General features: G+C 40.9%; 3 protein-coding genes across 4 annotated transcripts; 1 reads left to right on the top strand and 2 right to left on the bottom strand.

Annotated features, from left to right (window-relative positions):
• Nucleotides 1-267: 267 nt before the first annotated feature.
• LOC141900657 (erythroid differentiation-related factor 1-like) lies at nucleotides 268-9720 on the top strand. Its single transcript, XM_074787641.1, has 21 exons — nucleotides 268-368; nucleotides 628-842; nucleotides 917-1106; nucleotides 1721-1780; nucleotides 2197-2276; nucleotides 2515-2641; nucleotides 2745-2872; nucleotides 3946-4057; nucleotides 4133-4280; nucleotides 4718-4932; nucleotides 5013-5147; nucleotides 5387-5611; nucleotides 5903-6227; nucleotides 6338-6538; nucleotides 6712-6915; nucleotides 6994-7217; nucleotides 7631-7786; nucleotides 7969-8118; nucleotides 8198-8345; nucleotides 8420-8639; nucleotides 9376-9720. The coding sequence occupies exons 1-21, from the start codon at nucleotides 315-317 to the stop codon at nucleotides 9572-9574; spliced, it is 3516 nt and encodes a 1171-aa protein (XP_074643742.1). The 5' UTR covers nucleotides 268-314; the 3' UTR covers nucleotides 9575-9720.
• LOC141900840 (uncharacterized) lies at nucleotides 2881-3894 on the bottom strand (the record flags this gene model as incomplete). Its single annotated transcript, XM_074787887.1, has 1 exon — nucleotides 2881-3894. A coding segment is annotated over one exon (1014 nt), but the record flags the coding sequence as incomplete, so codon positions are not given.
• Nucleotides 9721-11869: 2149 nt separating the features above from the next.
• Nucleotides 11870-20322, bottom strand: LOC141900654 (histone-lysine N-methyltransferase NSD2-like). Of its 2 annotated transcripts, none has more exons than XM_074787635.1 (17): nucleotides 20199-20322; nucleotides 19060-19714; nucleotides 18189-18740; nucleotides 17240-17676; nucleotides 16745-16928; nucleotides 16359-16607; nucleotides 16072-16251; nucleotides 15300-15456; nucleotides 15088-15216; nucleotides 14651-14730; nucleotides 14454-14566; nucleotides 13857-14126; nucleotides 13655-13776; nucleotides 13255-13391; nucleotides 13070-13176; nucleotides 12755-12944; nucleotides 11870-12679 (listed from the first exon to the last, which is right to left on the bottom strand). In XM_074787635.1, exons 2-17 carry the CDS (start codon nucleotides 19697-19699, stop codon nucleotides 12204-12206), a joined length of 4023 nt encoding a protein of 1340 aa, XP_074643736.1. In that variant the 5' UTR covers nucleotides 19700-19714; nucleotides 20199-20322; the 3' UTR covers nucleotides 11870-12203. The 2 variants fall into 2 exon arrangements, with proteins under 2 accessions (XP_074643736.1, XP_074643735.1); XM_074787634.1 differs by lacking the exon at nucleotides 20199-20322 and adding an exon at nucleotides 19879-20099.
• Nucleotides 20323-20547: the final 225 nt, after the last annotated feature.

Genomic DNA, 20547 nt, shown 5'->3' with positions numbered 1-20547 from the left:
TGTTGGCCTGATAAATAAACGAAGAAACCCTAGTATTGGCCTGCTGAATGACTACGCGGATATATGTCAGTTCAGCAAGCTTCCAGTAGATGGCGAAATAGTATTTGTAAGTTATCAAGCAATCAAAAACAGCTTCTAACACAAATTATTCCGATTTTATGCCTTTTCGAACATTTTTTATACCTCATTGAATTAAATGGACACAATACAGTAAATTTGACAATAAAGTATATTGCATTTATTTTGCTGAACGTAGTATACAATAAAGCTAAATTGAATTGTATTTATTGTATTTCTAGTAAGTTCTGTATTTAATGAATGAAATGATGAATGAGGCAGGAACACAGATTGTAACATCAGCAATAAAGGTATTTAACAACTGAGAGACTGTAGTGTCGAAATTACTGGTTGTAATGTAAATGATGTCACATCTTGCTGCTCCTCCCTCCTCATCCTCCACCCCAGCAGCAGCAGCGCCCTCAGCAGCAGCAGGCCCTCAGCAGCACACGGTTACCTCATCATCCTTCAATCCATCCCTCCTGCTCAATTCACACATATCGGTACGCTACTGCTGCTGCTAGAGGGCGCTCCTCGCTCCGTCTCACTCTCACTAATTTGTTAATTCAGACGGACGAAGAAAACAAAATGTCAAAATCGGACGAGGAGAAGAAATCGACGACGGCTATTGTTGAATATAAACCATGGCAACCGACGCAGTTTAACGTGTTACAGATGAATACGAATTTAAATAAACCTCCGTCGAACTGGTTGAGAGGAAGTTCACGATGGGAACAATATATCAGAGATACCGTCTGGTCTAAAGAGAGATCTGATATATCGAGGTTAGTATCCGTGGTTACTGAATCCGGTCCACGTCGTTACTAGGATACAGTTAACAGTTGATCGGTTATTTTAGTTTAGTGATGGCTCATAAATCTCCGGGTAAAGTCGGCGAGGTGGATGTGATATCAGACTCTGATAATATAAAGAAGTTATTGAAGATACCGTACAGTAAATCACACGTCAGTATGATGGTTCATCGAGTCGGTAAAACTATTCTTATCGACGAATTCGACGTTCATAAACATCTCCTCAGACAACAGAAGGTAAAACTCGTCTTGGGATAGTCTGAATACCAGACGTTGTTACTGGGAACAATGGCTAGGTGACTAGACTCAACCCGGGATAGTCTGAATACCAGTCGTTGTTACTGGGAACAGTGGCTAGGTGACTAGACTCAACCCGGGATAGTCTGAATACCAGTCGTTGTTACTGGGAACAATGGCTAGGTGACTAGACTCAACCCGGGATAGTCTGAATACCAGTCGTTGTTACTGGGAACAGTGGCTAGGTGACTAGACTCAACCCGGGATAGTCTGAATACCAGTCGTTGTTACTGGGAACAGTGGCTAGGTGACTAGACTCAACCCGGGATAGTCTGAATACCAGTCGTTGTTACTGGGAACAGTGGCTAGGTGACTAGACTCAACCCGGGATAGTCTGAATACCAGTCGTTGTTACTGGGAACAGTGGCTAGGTGACTAGACTCAACCCGGGATAGTCTGAATACCAGTCGTTGTTACTGGGAACAATGGCTAGGTGACTAGACTTAACTCGGGATGAACTCATTATTAGTGCTCTATCTTAACAAATAACTGTGATCCTGAAGTTCGAATCGGGTTTTAATTAGTATTCCATTTTCTGTGTCCGTTATTTCTAGGATGATTGGAAATGGTTGCGAAATTTTTATTACGATACAGTATTACAGAGTATGCAGGGTGTAAGTATCAAATATCAGATATATCTGAGATTTATGAGATATCAAAAGAACATGTTATCAGATATATCTGAGATTTATGAGATATCGGAAGAACCATGTTATCAGATATATCTGAGATTTATTAAATATCGGAAGAACCATGTTGTCAGATATATCTGAGATTTATGAGATATCAAAAGAACATGTTATCAGATATATCTGAGATTTATGAGATATCGGAAGAACCATGTTATCAGATATATCTGAGATTTATGAGATATCGGAAGAACCATGTTGTCAGATATATCTGAGATTTATGAGATATCAAAAGAACATGTTATCAGATATATCTGAGATTTATGAGATATCGGAAGGACCATGTTATCAGATATATCTGAGATTTTATAAAACTATCTCATACTTAATCTGTATTTTAGGAGAAATGTTTTGGGAGACGAACAAAAACTCGAGATTTTCTTCAAAATCAAAACATGTTTTCAAAGTTCCTCTACTACAGGTAAATTGTGCATTTATTTCAGTGAGGCCTGGTCTCAGTTACAGCGAGGCCTGGTTTCAGTTACAGTGAGGCCTGGTCTCAGTTACAGTGAGTTCAGGTCTGGTCTCAGTTACAGCGAGGCCTGGTCTCAGTTACAGTGAGGCCTGGTCTCAGTTACAGTGAGTTCAGGTCTGGTCTCAGCCCGGTCTATATCCTGGTCTCTCAAGCTGATGGATATTGATGTATTGTTTTATTTTAGTCTTCCATCAAATGAATCTAGACCTAAAACTGATGATGATAGTTCTGAACCAGCAGCAGCAGCAGCAGCAGCAGCAGCGAGTTCTATGGGAGCGAATCAAACTGCATCGGAACAATGTAATACTGAGGTATGTGCTGTCTATCATCAATCAAGGCGGGGTTTATCGGTGTAAACCTACAGCCAGGGCGGAGTTTACCACTTGTCAATCATTGATGGTTTCTATTTTTCAGGATACGTATCATTCAGAGGAATTTCAAAGAACTCATTTGTGGACGTTTGAAGATATAAGAATGTGGATTGGAACTGACTTACCGATATTCGGTGGTTCTAATCATCCTTGTGTTAGTCTTAAACTTAGGTAATTTATTAGAGGTTGAAATGATGAGGGAGAGAGAGGTCACCTGTTGTGAGGTCGCCTGTAGTGAGGTCACCTGTAGAGAGGTCACCTGTAGAGAGGTCGCCTGTAGTGAAGTCACCTGTAGTGAAGTCACCTGTAGTGAAGTCACCTGTAGTGAGGTCACCTGTAGTGAGGTCACCTGTTGTGAGGTCGCCTGTAGTGAGGTCACCTGTAGAGAGGTCACCTGTAGAGAGGTCGCCTGTAGTGAAGTCACCTGTAGTGAAGTCACCTGTAGTGAAGTCACCTGTAGTGAAGTCACCTGTAGTGAGGTCACCTGTAGTGAGGTCACCTGTTGTGAGGTCGCCTGTAGTGAGGTCACCTGTAGAGAGGTCACCTGTAGAGAGGTCGCCTGTAGTGAAGTCACCTGTAGTGAAGTCACCTGTAGTGAAGTCACCTGTAGTGAAGTCACCTGTAGTGAGGTCACCTGTAGAGAGGTCACCTGTAGAGAGGTCGCCTGTAGTGAAGTCACCTGTAGTGAAGTCACCTGTAGTGAAGTCACCTGTAGTGAAGTCACCTGTAGTGAGGTCACCTGTAGAGAGGTCACCTGTAGAGAGGTCGCCTGTAGTGAAGTCACCTGTAGTGAAGTCACCTGTAGTGAAGTCACCTGTAGTGAAGTCACCTGTAGTGAAGTCACCTGTAGTGAGGTCACCTGTAGTGAGGTCGCCTGTTGTGAGGTCGCCTGTAGTGAGGTCACCTGTAGAGAGGTCGCCTGTAGAGAGGTCGCCTGTAGTGAAGTCACCTGTAGTGAAGTCACCTGTAGTGAAGTCACCTGTAGTGAAGTCACCTGTAGTGAGGTCACCTGTAGTGAGGTCACCTGTAGTGAAGTCACCTGTAGTGAGGTCACCTGTAGTGAAGTCACCTGTAGTGAGGTCACCTGTAGAGAGGTCACCTGTAGTGAGGTCACCTGTAGTGAGGTCGCCTGTAGTGAGGTCACCTGTAGAGAGGTCACCTATAGAGAGGTCACCTGTAGAGAGGTCACCTGTAGTGAGGCTGATAGAGGCTCAATAAAGACGTAGATGGTATTGATATTTCAGGGACGCACGTAAACCGATCAATGTTCTTACTGGTTTAGATTTCTGGTTGGATAATCTGATGTGTAATGTGCCCGAACTAGCCATGTGTTACCACGTCAACGGTATCGTACAGGTATCGTATAACTGTTATCATTGTTGCGATTTTATGATTAGAAATGATATAATTTCACGGTTTGTTTGTTTTCAGCGTTACGAGATTATGAAAACTGAAGATATTCCGAAATTAGAAAACTCACAGTTTGAACCAGAAGTTATTAAAGATATCGCTCAGAATATTCTATCATTTCTCAAATCGAATGCGACTAAAGAGGGTCATACTTATTGGCTTTTTAAAGGTAAGCGATATAAGGATTTATAGGCTTAGAGAGCAGTGGATTGAGTAGTTGGGTGTTAGAGGGCTGCGGGTAGTTGGTTTCGAGGGGGTTGAGAGGGCTGCTGGTAGTTGGTTTATAGGGGGTTGAGAGGGCTGCTGGTAGTTGGTTTATAGGGGGTTGAGAGAGCAGTGGATTGAGTAGTTGGGTGTTAGAGGGCTGCGGGTAGTTGGTTTCGAGGGGGTTGAGAGAGCTGCTGGTAGTTGGTTTATAGGGGGTTGAGAGGGTTGCTGGTAGTTGGTTTATAGGGGGTTGAGAGAGCAGTGGATTGAGTAGTTGGGTGTTAGAGGGCTGCGGGTAGTTGGTTTATAGGGGGTTGAGAGGGGGTTTATAGGGGGTTGAGAGGGTTGCTGGTAGTTCAGCTGATATTGAATGTAGTGATTTATATATGATATTTGTAGGCAGTGATCAGGATGTAGTGAAACTGTATGATTTAACGTGTTTATGCGGAGATGAAGCGTCTGATATGAGGAACCCATTCTCCGTTCCGCTCGGTGTATTACTATTCCGTGTCGCTCAGAATACATGGCAGGCGTCCGGACGCAAAAAATCTGGATTAATCAAAACATTATTGAAAAGTTGTATTATTCTGTTGGATAAAACTGCTCACGCTCAGGTAGGTGGCAGCACCTGTACTTGTTGTTAATCTGTCAGCTCCCTCTAGTGGTTGCTAATGTTACTATTGTTTATTTTTAGATTATTACGTCTGCTAATTATCTATTAGCGGATCTGTACATTAAAGATGATTTGTACGATCAGAGTTTAGAGAAACAGGACGAAGAGGAAGTTGATGATGATGATGATGAAGATGAAATCAGAACAGCAGAAAAAGTAAGAGGAAAAAGTCATAGTCCTGAACCCAGTTCTAGTCCAGAACCCTGTTCTACAGTTCTGAACCCAGTTCCACATTTCATCTGAACCTAATTCCACATTTCTGGACTCGGTTCAACAGTTGTGGACCCATTTCCTTGTCCTAGTTGTGGCTATTTGCTGTTGAAGGATTGAGAATGAGGTAGCTGTGAAACTGATTGTAATAATTGCTGTAGTGATAACTGTTAATATTATTGTAGAAGAATGAATCTTGTAAACGTCAATCTCCGGTTAAAAGCAAAGCCGTTTCACCGAAGACGACAGAGGCGACACCTGGTGGCCGCGCTGGAACTACTGCTGAAATGCCCGTTAAAGTATTATGTTTACCGGAATGTGGACCGCGAACTCAACAAGTTCTCAGATATCACCCGGTAACCGGTAATATAGAGGAGAGATGTCAGGAGGCGTTGGAATATATTAAACAGGTTTGAGATACGTTACAACTATCACAATACAAACATCCTTTTAGGTTGTGAGGAATTTTGTCTTTTGATCGCTTGGTTTAGAAGTTTCTACTTATGATTCTTCTGTCTTTGCTATGGCAGAAATGTTTTATCCTGAAGAATGTTCCATCTTTAAGAAGAACACAATCGTAAATGGCGTAATATAAATGAACGAATGAAATATGAATTATTGCGATGTGGATTTGAATTTATAATTTAAACTCATCAGAGATGTACCGTGTTTGTGGAATTGGGAGTTTATTTCTATTTCAGGCTTTAGTTTGTTTGGATGAGAATTCTGAGAGCGAACGATTAAATCAACCCCAACGTCAAGTCAATCCAAACGAAGTGATCCCTCTTAAATACGAACGTTTAAACCGACCTAAACACGATAACAACGCCACCTATCAAACCGAGCAGGAACAAGATGAACTAACCAGTGAACAGACGTTTCCTGCCGACTCGTGGCATCAATCGACCAAACTGTCTCTATTACATAAAGCGTGTTTGATATTTTATTGGTTAGCCGATTGTAAAATCAAACAATTTAAATTCGGTATCGCTATGAGATACACGCGTAATGCATTTCATTGTTATAGTGAGTATAACCCCCGACCCAGCGGCCATCTTAGATTTCATGACTCGCGCTGAATGGTTTTCGCAGGTGTTATCAGATGACTCATTGTGTTGTGTTGCTATTGGTTACAGGTGCAATGTACGCTCTAGAACCTGGTTATAATGAAGATACGGAGTTGCTAAGCGCGTTGCTAGGACAATCAGCTGATATTCACGTGATGCTCGTTCACGACATGAAGAATTCTGCGTCTCACGGAACGGACTATGATAAAACTGATCATACTACAGAAATACACGTGATTGATAGCGTTAAATATGTTTTATCAAATCATGGTAAATATATTAACACCCTTCCCCACTACCCCCTTTATCACCACTACCCCCTTTATCACCACTACCCCCTCTACTCCCTCTCTACCCCTTTATCACCCTCCCCTTTATTACCCCTCCCCCTACCCCCTTAATCTCTCTCCCTCTTCACCTCTTGTTATTCATTTCCATTTCAGAATATCTCATGTTCGCCCAATATTCAAACAGTATCGAACAGAATTTAACAGTTAGTTGCCGTAGTTACCACTTAGCGCTAGATATCGTCAAGGGCAACAAACAGGAGCAGAAGATCAGAAAGAATTTGAATAAACGTTACGGAAATGTTTGTAATGAACTCGGAGTTTATTTTATGAATCAAACCGCTTCATATATTCATGAAGGTAAAAAATAGTCTGTGCGTAAATCACTCGTAGCATTAAATTGTGATTATTTGACTTAATTCATTTGTTTATTTATAGAATTGTCTTCAAATAACTACGAAAAAATGTTAGAATGTTTTAACAAGAGTCTGGAGAATTTAAACAGTGGAATCTCAGCGTTTGAGAATATCGATGATGAGATGAATATAGCGTTATTATACAGTAATAGAGGAAGATTAATGAGATTATTCGCTCAAGCATCCGGTGAAATCACGTCTGCTTCTAGAGAATTCACACAACAAGAAAGATCTAATTATCAAAAGGTTCCGTTTTTCAAGAGATATTTATTCAATGTATTCTGTAATGAAAATGTATCAAAATTCCACAGTTCTGAACCCTGTTCCACAGTTCTGGAGTCAGTTCCACAGTTCTGAACCCAGTTCCACAGTTCTGGACTCAGTTCCACAGTTCTGAACCCTGTTCCACAGTTCTGAACCCTGTTCCACAGTTCTGGAGTCAGTTCCACAGTTCTGAACCCAGTTCCACAGTTCTGGACTCAGTTCCACAGTTCTGGACTCAGTTCCACAGTTCTGAACCCGGTTCCACAGTTCTGAACCCAGTTCCACAGTTCTGAACCCAGTTCCACAGTTCTGAATCCTGTTCCACACTATTGTTGATCTGTGGCCTCTGACGAGTAACCATTTAACTCTGTAATTGTTGTGTTACTATTTTACAGGCTATAGATGATTATCATCGAGCTTTATCGGTGTTAAATTCTCCGCAACAATCAGACGTCACGGATTCCATCTGCTGGGAATTATCCAGTACTTACTTCACCATGGCGACAATGTTACAGGATTACGCACCTTTATCATTGTATTCACAAGAGGAGGTCAGTATTATCATGAACCCACTCCCACTCCTCCCCCCTCTCCCCTCAGCCCCCTCCCCTCACCCCTCCCACTCCTCCCCCTCTCACCTCAGCCCCCTCCCCTCACCCTCCTCCCACTCCTCCCCCTCTCACCTCAGCCCCCTCCCCTCACCCTATGTCAATACGATGTTTGTGTTTATTAGATCGAGAAAGACGTAACGTGTTTAATGAACGAAGCGTTGAAATACTGCGACGTTACCGAGCAGTCGTCACGGTTACCGACGTGCCAGTATCGAGCGGCAACAATACATCATAGACTAGCTTCATTGTATCATAATTCTTATCGTAACCAGGTAAAAATAATCAATATATCGAATATTAGTTACCGTAGTAATGTAGTGTCGATGATCAATAATAGTTCGATTGTTGTAGGTTGCTGAGCAGAAACGAAGGCATTTACGCACGTTAGCCGAGTGGCATTATGGGAAATGTAGCAAGTATTTCCTGTTAGTGGAAAGTCCGTGTGAATTATTGCGAGTTCAACTCGAGAGGGTCGCTATGTGTGAATATCAACTGAACTGTAAGATTTAACATCAGTCTCCGTTATAATCAATCTGATCTCAGACCAGTCTAATATCTACTGTCGTATTACAGGTCAAACTAGTGCAAATACTAAAATCAAGACGTTAAACAGCGCCCTCTATTATCTGCTGGATTGTCGCGTACCGTTATTGAATATAATACAACAGATGGACGAGCAGACGGAGTTTGAAGGATATCGAATAGAAACGGGAAAACTGAGTAAAATATTACATTCTCGGCTACAATTCATCACTTTACAACTGATTAAAAACTCTAACATCATGAAAAAAAGGTACAAATTCCTGTAAACTTCACCTTTATTTCAACTATATCCTATAATAGTCATCTTCAGGAATACTGATGTTGTCCTCATTATAACCATTGATGATAAAACACTCTGAGTCCGTGTTGTAAAGATGATATTAAATCCTTGCACACAAAGAATAAAATGAGTCTGAAATGATTCCTTGAGCTAGTGTGGTTTATTCAACGTTTCGACTATATCCTAATAGTCATCTTCAGGAATACTGTATTCCTTGAGCTAGTGTAGTTTATTCAACGATTTGACTTTATCCTAATAGTCATCTTCAGGAATACTGTATTCCTTGAGCTAGTGTGGTTTATTCAACGTTTAGACTATATCCTAATAGTCATCTTCAGGAATACTGTATTCCTTGAGCTAGTGTAGTTTATTCAACGTTTCGACTATATCCTAATAGTCATCGTCAGGAATACTGTATTCCTTGAGCTAGTGTAGTTTATTCAATGTTTCGACTATATCCTAATAGTCATCTTCAGGAATACTGTATTCCTTGAGCTAGTGTAGTTTATTCAATGTTTCGACTATATCCTAATAGTCATCTTCAGGGGAACTACTACCTGTAACTCAACGAAATATTTCAGCCTGTTTTCATTCTTGATGTTGGATTTATGAGATCTTTACAACACGGACTCTGAGTATTTGTTTTAGTCTAATTACAATGTTCGCTGCAGTAAATACAATCGTTTTCATGTTTGTCTTATTTTAGTGAAAAGAAAGAAAGTCAATTGGATTTATATAAGAACATGTATTCAATGACGTTGAAATTACAATATAAAGATGAACTATCGGCTTTACACAAGAATTGTGTAGAAATAACAAGACTGATTGAATTATTACAACAGTTATATCAGCATCATCAGCATCATCCCGGTGATCCATCTGCATCATCAGCATCATCCCGGTGATCCATCAGCATCATCCCGGTGATACCAGTTACATCTCTAAAACTGATCTGACAACGCAGAAATGATGCATGAAATATATTTTAAAATGTTGTGATATTTTTTTCTGTTTTATCAAAGAAATAATAAATAGTTTTCTATAGTATTTTGATTCTTGTTCAGAGTTTGTCTGAATCGTGAGATTCCTCAGAAACATTTGAGTTGTCAGAATTATAGTTTAGGTTCGAACCCGGGACACCCCTGTACATCCTCCATTCAGCATCAGGACCACTCTGCAGAATCAGTGTCAGTAATAACTGAGTTCGAACCCGGGACACACCCCTGTACATCCTCTATTCAGCATCAGGACCACTCTGCAGAATCAGTGTCAGTAATAACTGAGTTCGAACCCGGGACACACCCCTGTACATCCTCCATTCAGCATCAGGACCACTCTGCAGAATCAGTGTCAGTAATAACTGAGTTCGAACCCGGGACACCCCTGTACATCCTCTATTCAGCATCAGGACCACTCTGCAGAATCAGTGTAAGGATTAACTGAGTTCGAACCCGGGACACACCCCTGTACATCCTCCATTCAGCATCAGGACCACTCTGCAGAATCAGTGTCAGTAATAACTGAGTTCGAACCCGGGACACACCCCTGTACATCCTCCATTCAGCATCAGGACCACTCTGCAGAATCAGTGTCAGTAATAACTGAGTTCGAACCCGGGACACACCCCTGTACATCCTCCATTCAGCATCAGGACCACTCTGCAGAATCAGTGTCAGTAATAACTGAGTTCGAACCCGGGACACACCCCTGTACATCCTCTATTCAGCATCAGGACCACTCTGCAGAATCAGTGTCAGTAATAACTGAGTTCGAACCCGGGACACACCCCTGTACATCCTCTATTCAGCATCAGGACCACTCTGCAGAATCAGTGTCAGTAATAACTGAGTTCGAACCCGGGACACCCCTGTACATCCTCCATTCAGCATCAGGACCACTCTGCAGAATCAGTGTCAGTAATAACTGAGTTCGAACCCGGGACACACCCCTGTACATCCTCCATTCAGCATCAGGACTACTCTGCAGAATCAGTGTCAGTAATAACTGAGTTCGAACCCGGGACACACCCCTGTACATCCTCTATTCAGCATCAGGACCACTCTGCAGAATCAGTGTCAGTAATAACTGAGTTCGAACCCGGGACACCCCTGTACATCCTCTATTCAGCATCAGGACCACTCTGGATCAGTGTAAGTAATAACTGGGTTCGAACCCGGGACACACCCCTGTACATCCTCTATTCAGCATCAGGACCATTCTGAACCAGTATCAGTAATTACTGGGTTTGACCCGGGACACCCCTGTACATCCTCTATTCAGCATCAGGACTACTCTGAATCAGTGTAAGTAATAACTGGGTTCGAACCCGGGACACACCCCTGTACATCCTCTATTCAGCATCAGGACCATTCTGAATCAGTGTCAGTAATTACCGGTTTCGAACCCGAGCATCCACTTCAGTTTAGTAATGATGCTGTTATCGCCATCTATTGAATTTTGGCTGAACTCCCTAGATAGCTCTTATTTGTCTTACTGAGTCTTCTTCAGTGGGTTGAAATCACACTCGCCATCTGGTGGATTTATATGCTACTACAGTATAATGATGGTTATATCCACCAGATGGCGAGTGTGATTTCAACGCAATGAAGAAGAATCAGTAAGACAAGAAAGAGCTATGTAGTCAGTTCTGCCAAATTCCAATAGATGGCGATCACGTTAGAATCTTGATATTCCATCATCAGGACTACTCTGAATCAGTATCAGTAATTACTGAGTTCGTACCCGGGACACCCCTGTACATCCTCTATTCGGCATCAGGACCACTCTGGATCAGTTTCAGTAATTACTGGGTTCGAACCCGGGACACCCCTGTACATCCTCTATTCAGCATCAGGACCACTCTGGATCAGTTTCAGTAATTACTGGGTTCGAACCCGGGACACCCCTGTACATCCTCTATTCAGCATCAGGACCACTCTGGATCAGTTTCAGTAATTACTGGGTTCGAACCCGGGACACCCCTGTACATCCTCTATTCGGCATCAGGACCACTCTGAATCAGTGTCAGTAATTACTGGGTTCGAACCCAGGACACCCCTGTACATCCTCTATTCGGCATCAGGACCACTCTGAATCAGTGTCAGTAATTACTGAGTTCGAACCCAGGACACCACTGTCCTTTCCAATGAGAATCAATAAACTCAACTCAATGGTGGAAGTTATTTTGGAAAGTCGTAGAATTTATTAATAGGTTAAAATATCAAATTCATTCAATATTTAAATTTACAAAACAATGGTTTATTGTTCCATATAAACAATTACTATTGTATTAAATTACAAGAGGTCACACGTACTGTTAAACAGAGTTTCTAAAATTTCCTTCCATTTTAAAAGTTCTGTTGTCCCAACATTTATCAAAATATTCAATTAAAAAATCAGTGACAAACTTTTACAAAATAATTACATCGAAATTTAGTCTTAAATTAAAGAATCAATTAAAATCTTTTTTTTTCATTAAATAAAGTTACGATTAATTCATAATTACACCTATATCATATAAGAAAATAGTTCATATTACCGCCAACAGGCGGGGTATAAGGTATCGGTCTCCATGGCGATGTCATCGCCAATCGGATTATCAGTTTCATTATCGGGTTGCCGTGGCGACGACCCACAATTTGATTGGTCATTGGTTTCAAGCAAAAATGACCGTTTTGATTCGGTAACAATACCATCGCTATTGACAACCGGCTGCTCCTTGCGATCCTCATCCGGCTGCTCCTCGCGATCCTCATCCGGCTGCTCCTTGCGATCCTCATCCAGCTGCTCCTCGCGATCCTCATCCGGCTGCTCCTCGCGACCCTCATCCGACTGCTCCTCGCAACCCTCATCCCGTTTTTCCTCATGGTCCTCACACAACATTTTTCCGTCAGGGTTCGTGTGAATAAACTGTGAATGTTTGCCGCAGAATGAGTTTGGACATTCCTGACATAAAACCGATGAATTCTTACCACACACATCGCACTGATGCCACGGACAATACCATTTACCTATAATACACAATAGAGGGCGCTGATGTGGTGCTATATAATACATATAATCATTAATAATAAATAGATACTTACCATAGGGAGGTTTATCAGCGTTCAGACATTCTAGATGATAAGCGCGTGGACACTGATGTTTGGAACAGAGTATGAGTTTTCCTCCATTGCCGCAGCGATAACAGTCGTCGTCGTGTTTAAACGCGTTTTGTTTCTTCTTCTTTTTCTTCTTTTTCAAATCAGTTTTTGAAGTTTTGTTCTCTTTCGCCGTCTGAAAAGAGTGCGTAATACAAACAGACAGTGGGTAATACAAACAAACAGTGTGTAATACAAACAGTCAATTATTGGTAATTACTATTGGTGTCTGTTAATTGTAATGAGATATAGTTATTTTACCTTTGGTCTGATTCCGATGAAACCGCTACAGTTCGCTGTACCGCATTGACAAACTGTTTTATCATTACCCAAACATTCCAAATTGTAATTAAACGTTAATTCACTTCCTTCAAATACAAATAAAACAATTTTCATTAAACTCTGTTGAACTGAGTTTCCTTTCAAGTATATTGTGTAATACAAACCTGCAGGTATAGTTTGACTAGCAAATAATCCCACTCTTATATCACCATTGACCATCCATTTTTGTGTTTCACAATTAGGTTGACAGCTATGATTCATAAACCTTGATAAATTTCCTTTCGGTCCGGCATCAATAACTCTACAACAAATCATCACACAGACTACAGTAAATAAGAGTTTATCGAGAACTGACGATCCAATTCCAATGAGGGTCTAGTGACTGTGGAACAGGGAACACTAACAGTGACTGTGGAACAGCCACTGTGGAACAGAGAACAGTGACTGTGGAACAGGGAACACTAACAGTGACTGCAGAACAGTGACTGTGGAACAGGGAACAGCGACTGTGGAACATGGAACAGTGACTGTGGAACAGCGACCGTGGAACTGATTTCAACGTACCTGTTCTTATCGATTGTTAACATGTAGAAATTAGATACATTTTCTTCGTGGGCGTGTTCAATTCTTTTCTTACATTCTTCATCATCAATTAATTCTCCGACGTATTCAATCACAAAATCTCTCTATAAATCAATCAACGTTCATAGATAATTCTACATCCACTAACACAATAGAAACTGCTTCAAATCGATCAAATAAATACCTTTTTGAGTTCGACATTGCACTTGAGACCCCAACCACTCCTTTTAGTTCTAAATACAGCTAAATCTGCGTATTGACGCTTTTGAAAACGTAAATTGAGACATTTATCTTGAGCCGGGCAGACGGACGAGTGACATTCATACATTAACATTCGATTTAAACAATCCAAATGAGATCCACAAGGATTTTCCTGATCAGGTTTACATTCACAGCGAGATACTTGAGATAAATCAGCTTTCAATTGAGCTACGTTACCATAAGGTATGTTCGTCTAGAAATATACATAAATTATCAATGTATAAGACAAATTTCATGAATATACTGGGATATAACAAACTATTGGTACAATTTTTTAGAGTCATGTTTATTTTTACATCCACCCCACTGAAAATCAACCTCCCGTTACAAAATATCTTCTGCCCCCAACTAGAATGGAGCTTAAAGATTCTGTATTTTCAAGGGGATCGAAAGCCTCAGCAGCCACAATGTCATACACTTAACAATTCCAGCTTAACGAGAAACCTGATTTTTTCTGGTCTCCTGAAGTTTGTTACAATGAGGTTCTTTCTACTGCAAATAAAACCAATGATATTTTTACCTTAATATGTTTGAAATGCGGTGGTTTTTTCTCATGTTTTTCTTGCTCTTGTTTTTCTTTCTGATTTTTATTTTGCGTCCATTCGTTGAAAGCTTCGGTCGCCTCGGTAACGGCTACAACAATAAACCATCATCGTAACGATGTATAAGCGATAACCGACGGAAAGAATCGGAATCAATGAATCGAGAATCTGTTACCTAATTTAAACATCTTCGCTAAACCTTTAGAACTCGCTGATTCTCTACTTCCTTTGTCTCCTTCTTGAAACGGAAAAACTCTAACAAACAAACAAATTAAAATTCATCATTTTTACGATTATATCATTTTGTGTCATGAAAAACACATGGATCCCACAGTTACATGAATTAAAAATTCCCAAATATTTCATGGGTGATTTTTCCCAAATGGAAATGAACAGATACTGTCATGCTAAAGTCGACATTTAAGCGGTGCCAGGTTCATAAAGGTGATTTTCAAGGGAAATCGCTGAAGAAAGTTCCCCTTGGCAAATTACGTAAAATGTAAATCAATTTACCAAATATTTCCGAACTGGGAATTATTATTTAGAAATTCCCAAGTTTTTCCCAATTTCCCCGTTCGGTGGGAACCATGAAAACAAAGTGATGATACTCACCTGCCTTTATGAGTCCAAAAATAATCATGAGACCCAAAAAACCTCACCGGGAATTCCCCGACCTGATGCGACCGATTCTGAATATTGTCGGGGATATTTTTTGGATGTTGAATCTCCGCGGGCCACCATCTAAAATATCAATCAAAATTCTACACTCGTACTCGACGACGCGATCTCACGGGTAACTCGATTGTTGCGGTTTCTATAGTTACCTGTAGTTACCGAGTTTAACCCAGACTATTTCGCCGAAGAGAAGAACTCGACCTTGAGAACATTCGTTACAATTCCATTGACCTTCGGGGAACGTAATATTTAAACATTCCGGGTGAAACGCTGCCGGGCAACTTTCACAACACAACAATGAACCACCTACAACAAACATAACGGTTTAATCAACAGTAGTTACAGTTTAAACAACAGTAGTTACAGTTTAAACAACAGTAGTTACAGTTTAAACAACAGGACCCAGTTCCACAGTTGTGAGTTAGAGTTGACTCTGAGTTAAAGTTAGTTCATTTTCAATGAGTTAACTCAGAGTCAAATCTTAATTCAGAACTGTGGAACTGGACCCTGTAGTTACAGTTTAAACAACAGTAGTTACAGTTTAAACAACAGTAGTTACAGTTTAAACAACAGGACCCAGTTCCACAGTTGTGAGTTAGAGTTGACTCTGAGTTAAAGTTAGTTCATTTTCAATGAGTTAACTCAGAGTCAAATCTTAATTCAGAACTGTGGAACTGGACCCTGTAGTTACAGTTTAAACAACAGTAGTTACAGTTTAAACAACAGTAGTTTCAGTTTAAACAACAGTAGTTTCAGTTTGACCACCTTCTTCTCAGAGAAATCACGAGACAATTACTTGTAATTACGACAGGAATCACAGTAAATTTGGGACTACATTTACAATCACGGAAATTGTTTAAACCAGTTGACTTGTGAGAGGTGTTGATCTGTACTTTGTATGAAGAGGAATTTAAAACTAACCTTTAGAACACTCAAAACACCAACTGATGTTAATGTGTGAATGATGGCGATTTCCTTTCACAAACTGGAAATGTTTGTTACAGATAATGTTCTGATTGGATAATATTTCAACCCCAGCCGATAAACAGAACGCGCTCTGATGATAAGCGGTCGGACATTTCACGCATCTCATTAATTTACCTGAAATATCGAATATCAATCGATATAATTATCATGTAATAGTTTTAGATGTCGCACGCAGGAAGGGGGCGTGATATAACTACCACTAGGGGGCGTGATATAACTACCTCTACTCGTGTGCTTTTTAGTATTTTCAGTGCTGTTTTTAGTACATGTATCACATGTATGAAGTGGACAGATAAATGCAGCTGCTGCTGTTTTAGTAGTTGTATTACTGCTGCTGCTGCTGCTGCTGCTGCTGCTGCTTTCTGCGATTGATTTTATACAATCCTCGTGGTAGAATTTCCCACAATGTGAAATGCTACATTTCTTCGTTTGTTGATCCGGTTTTTGACAGACAAAACACAAATGAACTCCTAAAATTAGAAACATTCAGTATCAGTATCAACTGTGAGACAAACAGGGGGAGCGAGAGGAAAGGGAGGGAGAGGGGATGGAGAGGAAGGAAGAGGGGAGGAGGGGGAGGGAGGGGAGAGAGGAGGGAGTGATATACCTGATGTACACTGATCACATCGGAACTGTGTTACCGATTGAACAGTTATTCCGAGACAGTCTAAATGGAACCACGCCAGACACACTCCTGTACACTGTGTTAGTTTTCCATTTTTATAACAGATTTGACAGATATTTTCAATTCTACGTGAAGCTCGCGCAGTTACAGAATCACTTAACGAATCCTACAATTATACAAACAAATTACGTTTCAGAGGAAATCAGAAAATAATTCCGGATTCGTCCAAGTCAAGAGTCAAGTTGGTCGCACAGTCCTGACTCAAGTCCAAAAATGGTCTTAAATCTGGAAACTCACCCTGGTCATAGACCAAAAATGAGTTAAGACCATTTTTGGTTAAACTAATTTAACTTTAAATTAAATCCAAGCCATGACTGTGAAACCTTAAGAGTAATCATTCAATGATCACTCCAAGGTGTAACTATCCGGAGTAGTTTATATCCGGAGTAGTTTATATCCGGAGTAGTTTAAACTTACACTGTTTGTACTTTGTTGATCGTCATCTAAATTCCCAGTAGATGATTTAGATTTCACATCTCCGCTACGAGATTGTTTCTGACCACTCCCAGTAGATGGCGCATCTCTCTTCCTACGTTTAGCCGGAGCTGTGCTGGTCGTCTGTTCAGCGTCAGATTCGTCTAATTTACGTTTCTGACGTGGTTTCGGTTTCGGAGTGAAATGATTCTCGGTTCCGTCGAAATTATCATCATCCGGAAAATCATAAATACTCGTTAGTGATTTCTGAACCGTTTCATTAATTACAGCTTCGATAGATTGCGGAGACGCGGTTATTCTTCTTCCACGTGGATCCGACGTTCCACGTGGACTGCTGCTTTTTAATGAATTCATTGCTTCCATCAGTTTAGCAGACGGTTTTCGTGTTCGTGAAGAATTCTTCGCGGAGAAATTCGCAACTGATAAAATAAAAATTAACGTTTCGAATACAGGGGGTCGCTTAACTGAACAGCTTAATTCAAATACAGGGGGTCGCTTAACTGAACAGCTTAATTCAAATACAGGGGGTCACTGAACAGCTTAAACATTTAGACTTAACAAAAAACTGCAACCGGGCTCAGATTTTAAACCCCCGATTAGAACTTGAGACCCAACCTGCAGACTCAAACCCCTGCCTGACTCAGATCCTGATCCTCAGACCCGAGACCCCTGCCTGACCCACCCCCTGACCCGGGACCTCTGACTCAAGGCCCCTGCCTGACCCGAGACCCCTGCCTGACCCACCCCTTCCCGGGACCTCTGAGTCAAGGCCCCTGCCTGACCTGAGGCCCCTGCCTGACCCGCCCCCTCCTGGGACCTCTGAGTCAAGGCCCCTGCCTGACCTGAGGCCCCTGCCTGACCCGCCCCCTCCCGGGACCTCTGAGTCAAGGCCCCTGCCTGACTTACCCCCTGACTCGTATGTTATTATTACCTGTATATTGTTGTTTCTGAAGCTCACTCAGTTCCGTCCATTCATGTTTTAAATATTCCTTCACCATAATTTCCGTGAATTCCACGTGTTCCAATTTTACCTTTGTTCGATTTATTTCGCAATAAAATTCAAACGGAGTTCTCAGTTTTTTCTGTAACAATAAACTCATCGAAATCTTACTAACGTCGACGTCTCGTAAATCGGATTGTGATTTAACTTTACGTTTCATTTTACGACGTCGGGAGTTCCCTCCTTTAGTGTTAACCGCCTCGGGACTCTCCGATGGTTCGGGAGAACGATAATCGAAAGTTAATTCTTCGTTGCGTTGATTTCGATCCATTTGTAGAGCGTCTAAAACTTCCTCGTAAGCGAGATCCCATTTCACCTTGCGACCGGGCGCTATCGTGAATTTCGGTCTGGATTGTTGTTTCAACGAATTCTCTAATTCGCTGAAAGGATCGGATCCTTTCAATTCTAAAGATGAACTCTCGTGAATCCAACCTCTTTCTGCCTTCTCTCCAAAAAACTGCACGTGACATTTTCGATATTTACCTGAAATTTCATTAATGAATGAAATCAAACACAGCTTAAAGAGTTGTTGTTGTGATGATTATTATTTTGATGACTTATTCAAATAATGACTCAGACTTAGTTAAAAGAATTGGAAATACAATTTGAGGGCCAGTTGCACGGTCAAGGCTTAACTCCTTAGTGGTCTTAAATCTTAAGAATGGTCTTAAGTTGTTAGATTGGCTATAGAACCAAAATGAGCTTAGACTGGTCTTAAGTCTTAGCCGTGACTGTGCAACCGACCCTTGGGACTGGAGGTTAACTGTACCACTGAAGATAAGGTTCAACATGAAATATTCACCTTGTTTAAATGATTGAGTATAGATGGCTAAGTTTGGATCGAATGATACCATACACGGCCACCAGGGGTGACCCGTTACTTTACACCAGATTAAATCACCCACTAACCACTTCGAAGGTCGCTCCACAACGTTTGAAGGTCGTTCTACGATAACCTCGCTGGAATTATCAGACGTTATAACCGGAGTTGTTATAACGGGTTTATCGATTGTTTCCGTGTTTAATGATCGCCGAGGACGACTGGGTTTCATTTCCTCCATTGTTGGTGTTTTTACGGTAATTTCCGAATCTATTCTCGTAACCGACGGTTTCCGTTTCCGCGCACAATTTTCCTCCGGTAAAATATTAATCACTTCCTTTAATTTATTCGTGAAATCGTTAGGATCGAGATCTAACAATCCTTTATCGGCGGCGGCGACGACCTTTAGATGACCTCTACTGCTCGATCGACTGACCCGCTGGTTTTCCGTCGACCGGTTGACTCGTAGTTGACCGTCGGAACGAGATCGACCGAGTTTCTTTTCAGGAACGTCTTCCGGAGGTTGATTTTGAGTATTATCATCTGGAGGAGTTGGAGGCGTTATAACTTCAGGTATCGCTCCAGGTGTTTGAACAACATTTAAATCTATGTTCGTCGACATTCTTCTTATTTGTTCCTGAAACGTAAAAAAATGACTCAATTTAATACGAATTTAGGAGTGGGGGGCAGTTCAAAAAGACAAAATGGTAATTTGCTGATTTGAACAGCCCCCCTAATGAAAATGAACACGAGGTATTCATGCATCACCTCCAACTGTCTCTAATCAAGCAGATTCTATACCTCTGTTAACCTATAAACTTGTACAGCCAAGTTTTTGAGTTTATATTTCATTTTCATAAATAGTTCTCAATAATTTTCGTCCCTGACAGAAGAAAAAATAAAATCCAACAAATCTTCTAAATATGAACTGCAGCAGCAGTAGCGAGTTTAATCATCAGCTGCAAGTTTAAACTAATACAGCGATGAATAGGCCACCCGACCCCTTTCTCTATGTTCTACATCTCCACATAAATCAATGAAATTTTATTGCTTACGAAACTATAAACAGTTTATTTCGCTCATTTCAAAAAACAGATTCATAATTTGAGTTTAAATCTTACATCAATATTGCATCTATCAGGATCTCTTAAAGTTTACTTCTATTCTCCCAATACTTGTAATTTAGGATCCATTTTTAAATGTTTTTTGAAGGGAGATATCAGACTCCACATTCACAATGTAGCGGGAAATCCCTCGGCTCTGATTGGTCAAATTTATCGGATAATTATCCGGATCAAACTTTTTCAATTCGCTGATTTTCTATAGAAGTTGAAATTGATAAAGATAATTTACAAATACATTCAGAAACTAAATCAAACTTTTAAAGCATTTTAAAAGCTGTGTTGGGCACTGAGTATCCGATGTTGTGTCCGGATTTTTTGCTCAACAGGCGGGCCACTCCGAATTCAA

This window comes from Tubulanus polymorphus, chromosome 2, assembly GCF_964204645.1.
Source record: "Tubulanus polymorphus chromosome 2, tnTubPoly1.2, whole genome shotgun sequence".
NCBI classification, from domain to species: Eukaryota; Metazoa; Nemertea; class Palaeonemertea; order Tubulaniformes; family Tubulanidae; genus Tubulanus; species Tubulanus polymorphus.
Note: the sequence above shows the minus strand (reverse complement) of the source record. Positions and strands in the feature narration are given on the sequence as shown.

Bases quoted from the DNA above. Each gene is read 5' to 3' on its own strand.
- LOC141900657 (XM_074787641.1), top strand. From the start codon at position 315: ATGAATGAAATGATGAATGAGGCAGGAACACAGATTGTAACATCAGCA. The intron at 5,148-5,386 runs GTAAGAGGAAAA...ATATTATTGTAG, and splicing joins AAATCAGAACAGCAGAAAAA to AAGAATGAATCTTGTAAACG. The intron at 8,640-9,375 runs GTACAAATTCCT...GTCTTATTTTAG, and splicing joins TCTAACATCATGAAAAAAAG to TGAAAAGAAAGAAAGTCAAT.
- LOC141900654 (XM_074787634.1), bottom strand. From the start codon at position 19,935: ATGAAAATGAAATATAAACTCAAAAACTTGGCTGTACAAGTTTATAGG. The intron at 15,217-15,299 runs GTAACTATAGAA...TTGATATTTTAG, and splicing joins GTTAAACTCGGTAACTACAG to ATGGTGGCCCGCGGAGATTC. The intron at 14,731-15,087 runs GTGAGTATCATC...TTTGTTTGTTAG, and splicing joins TTTTGGACTCATAAAGGCAG to AGTTTTTCCGTTTCAAGAAG.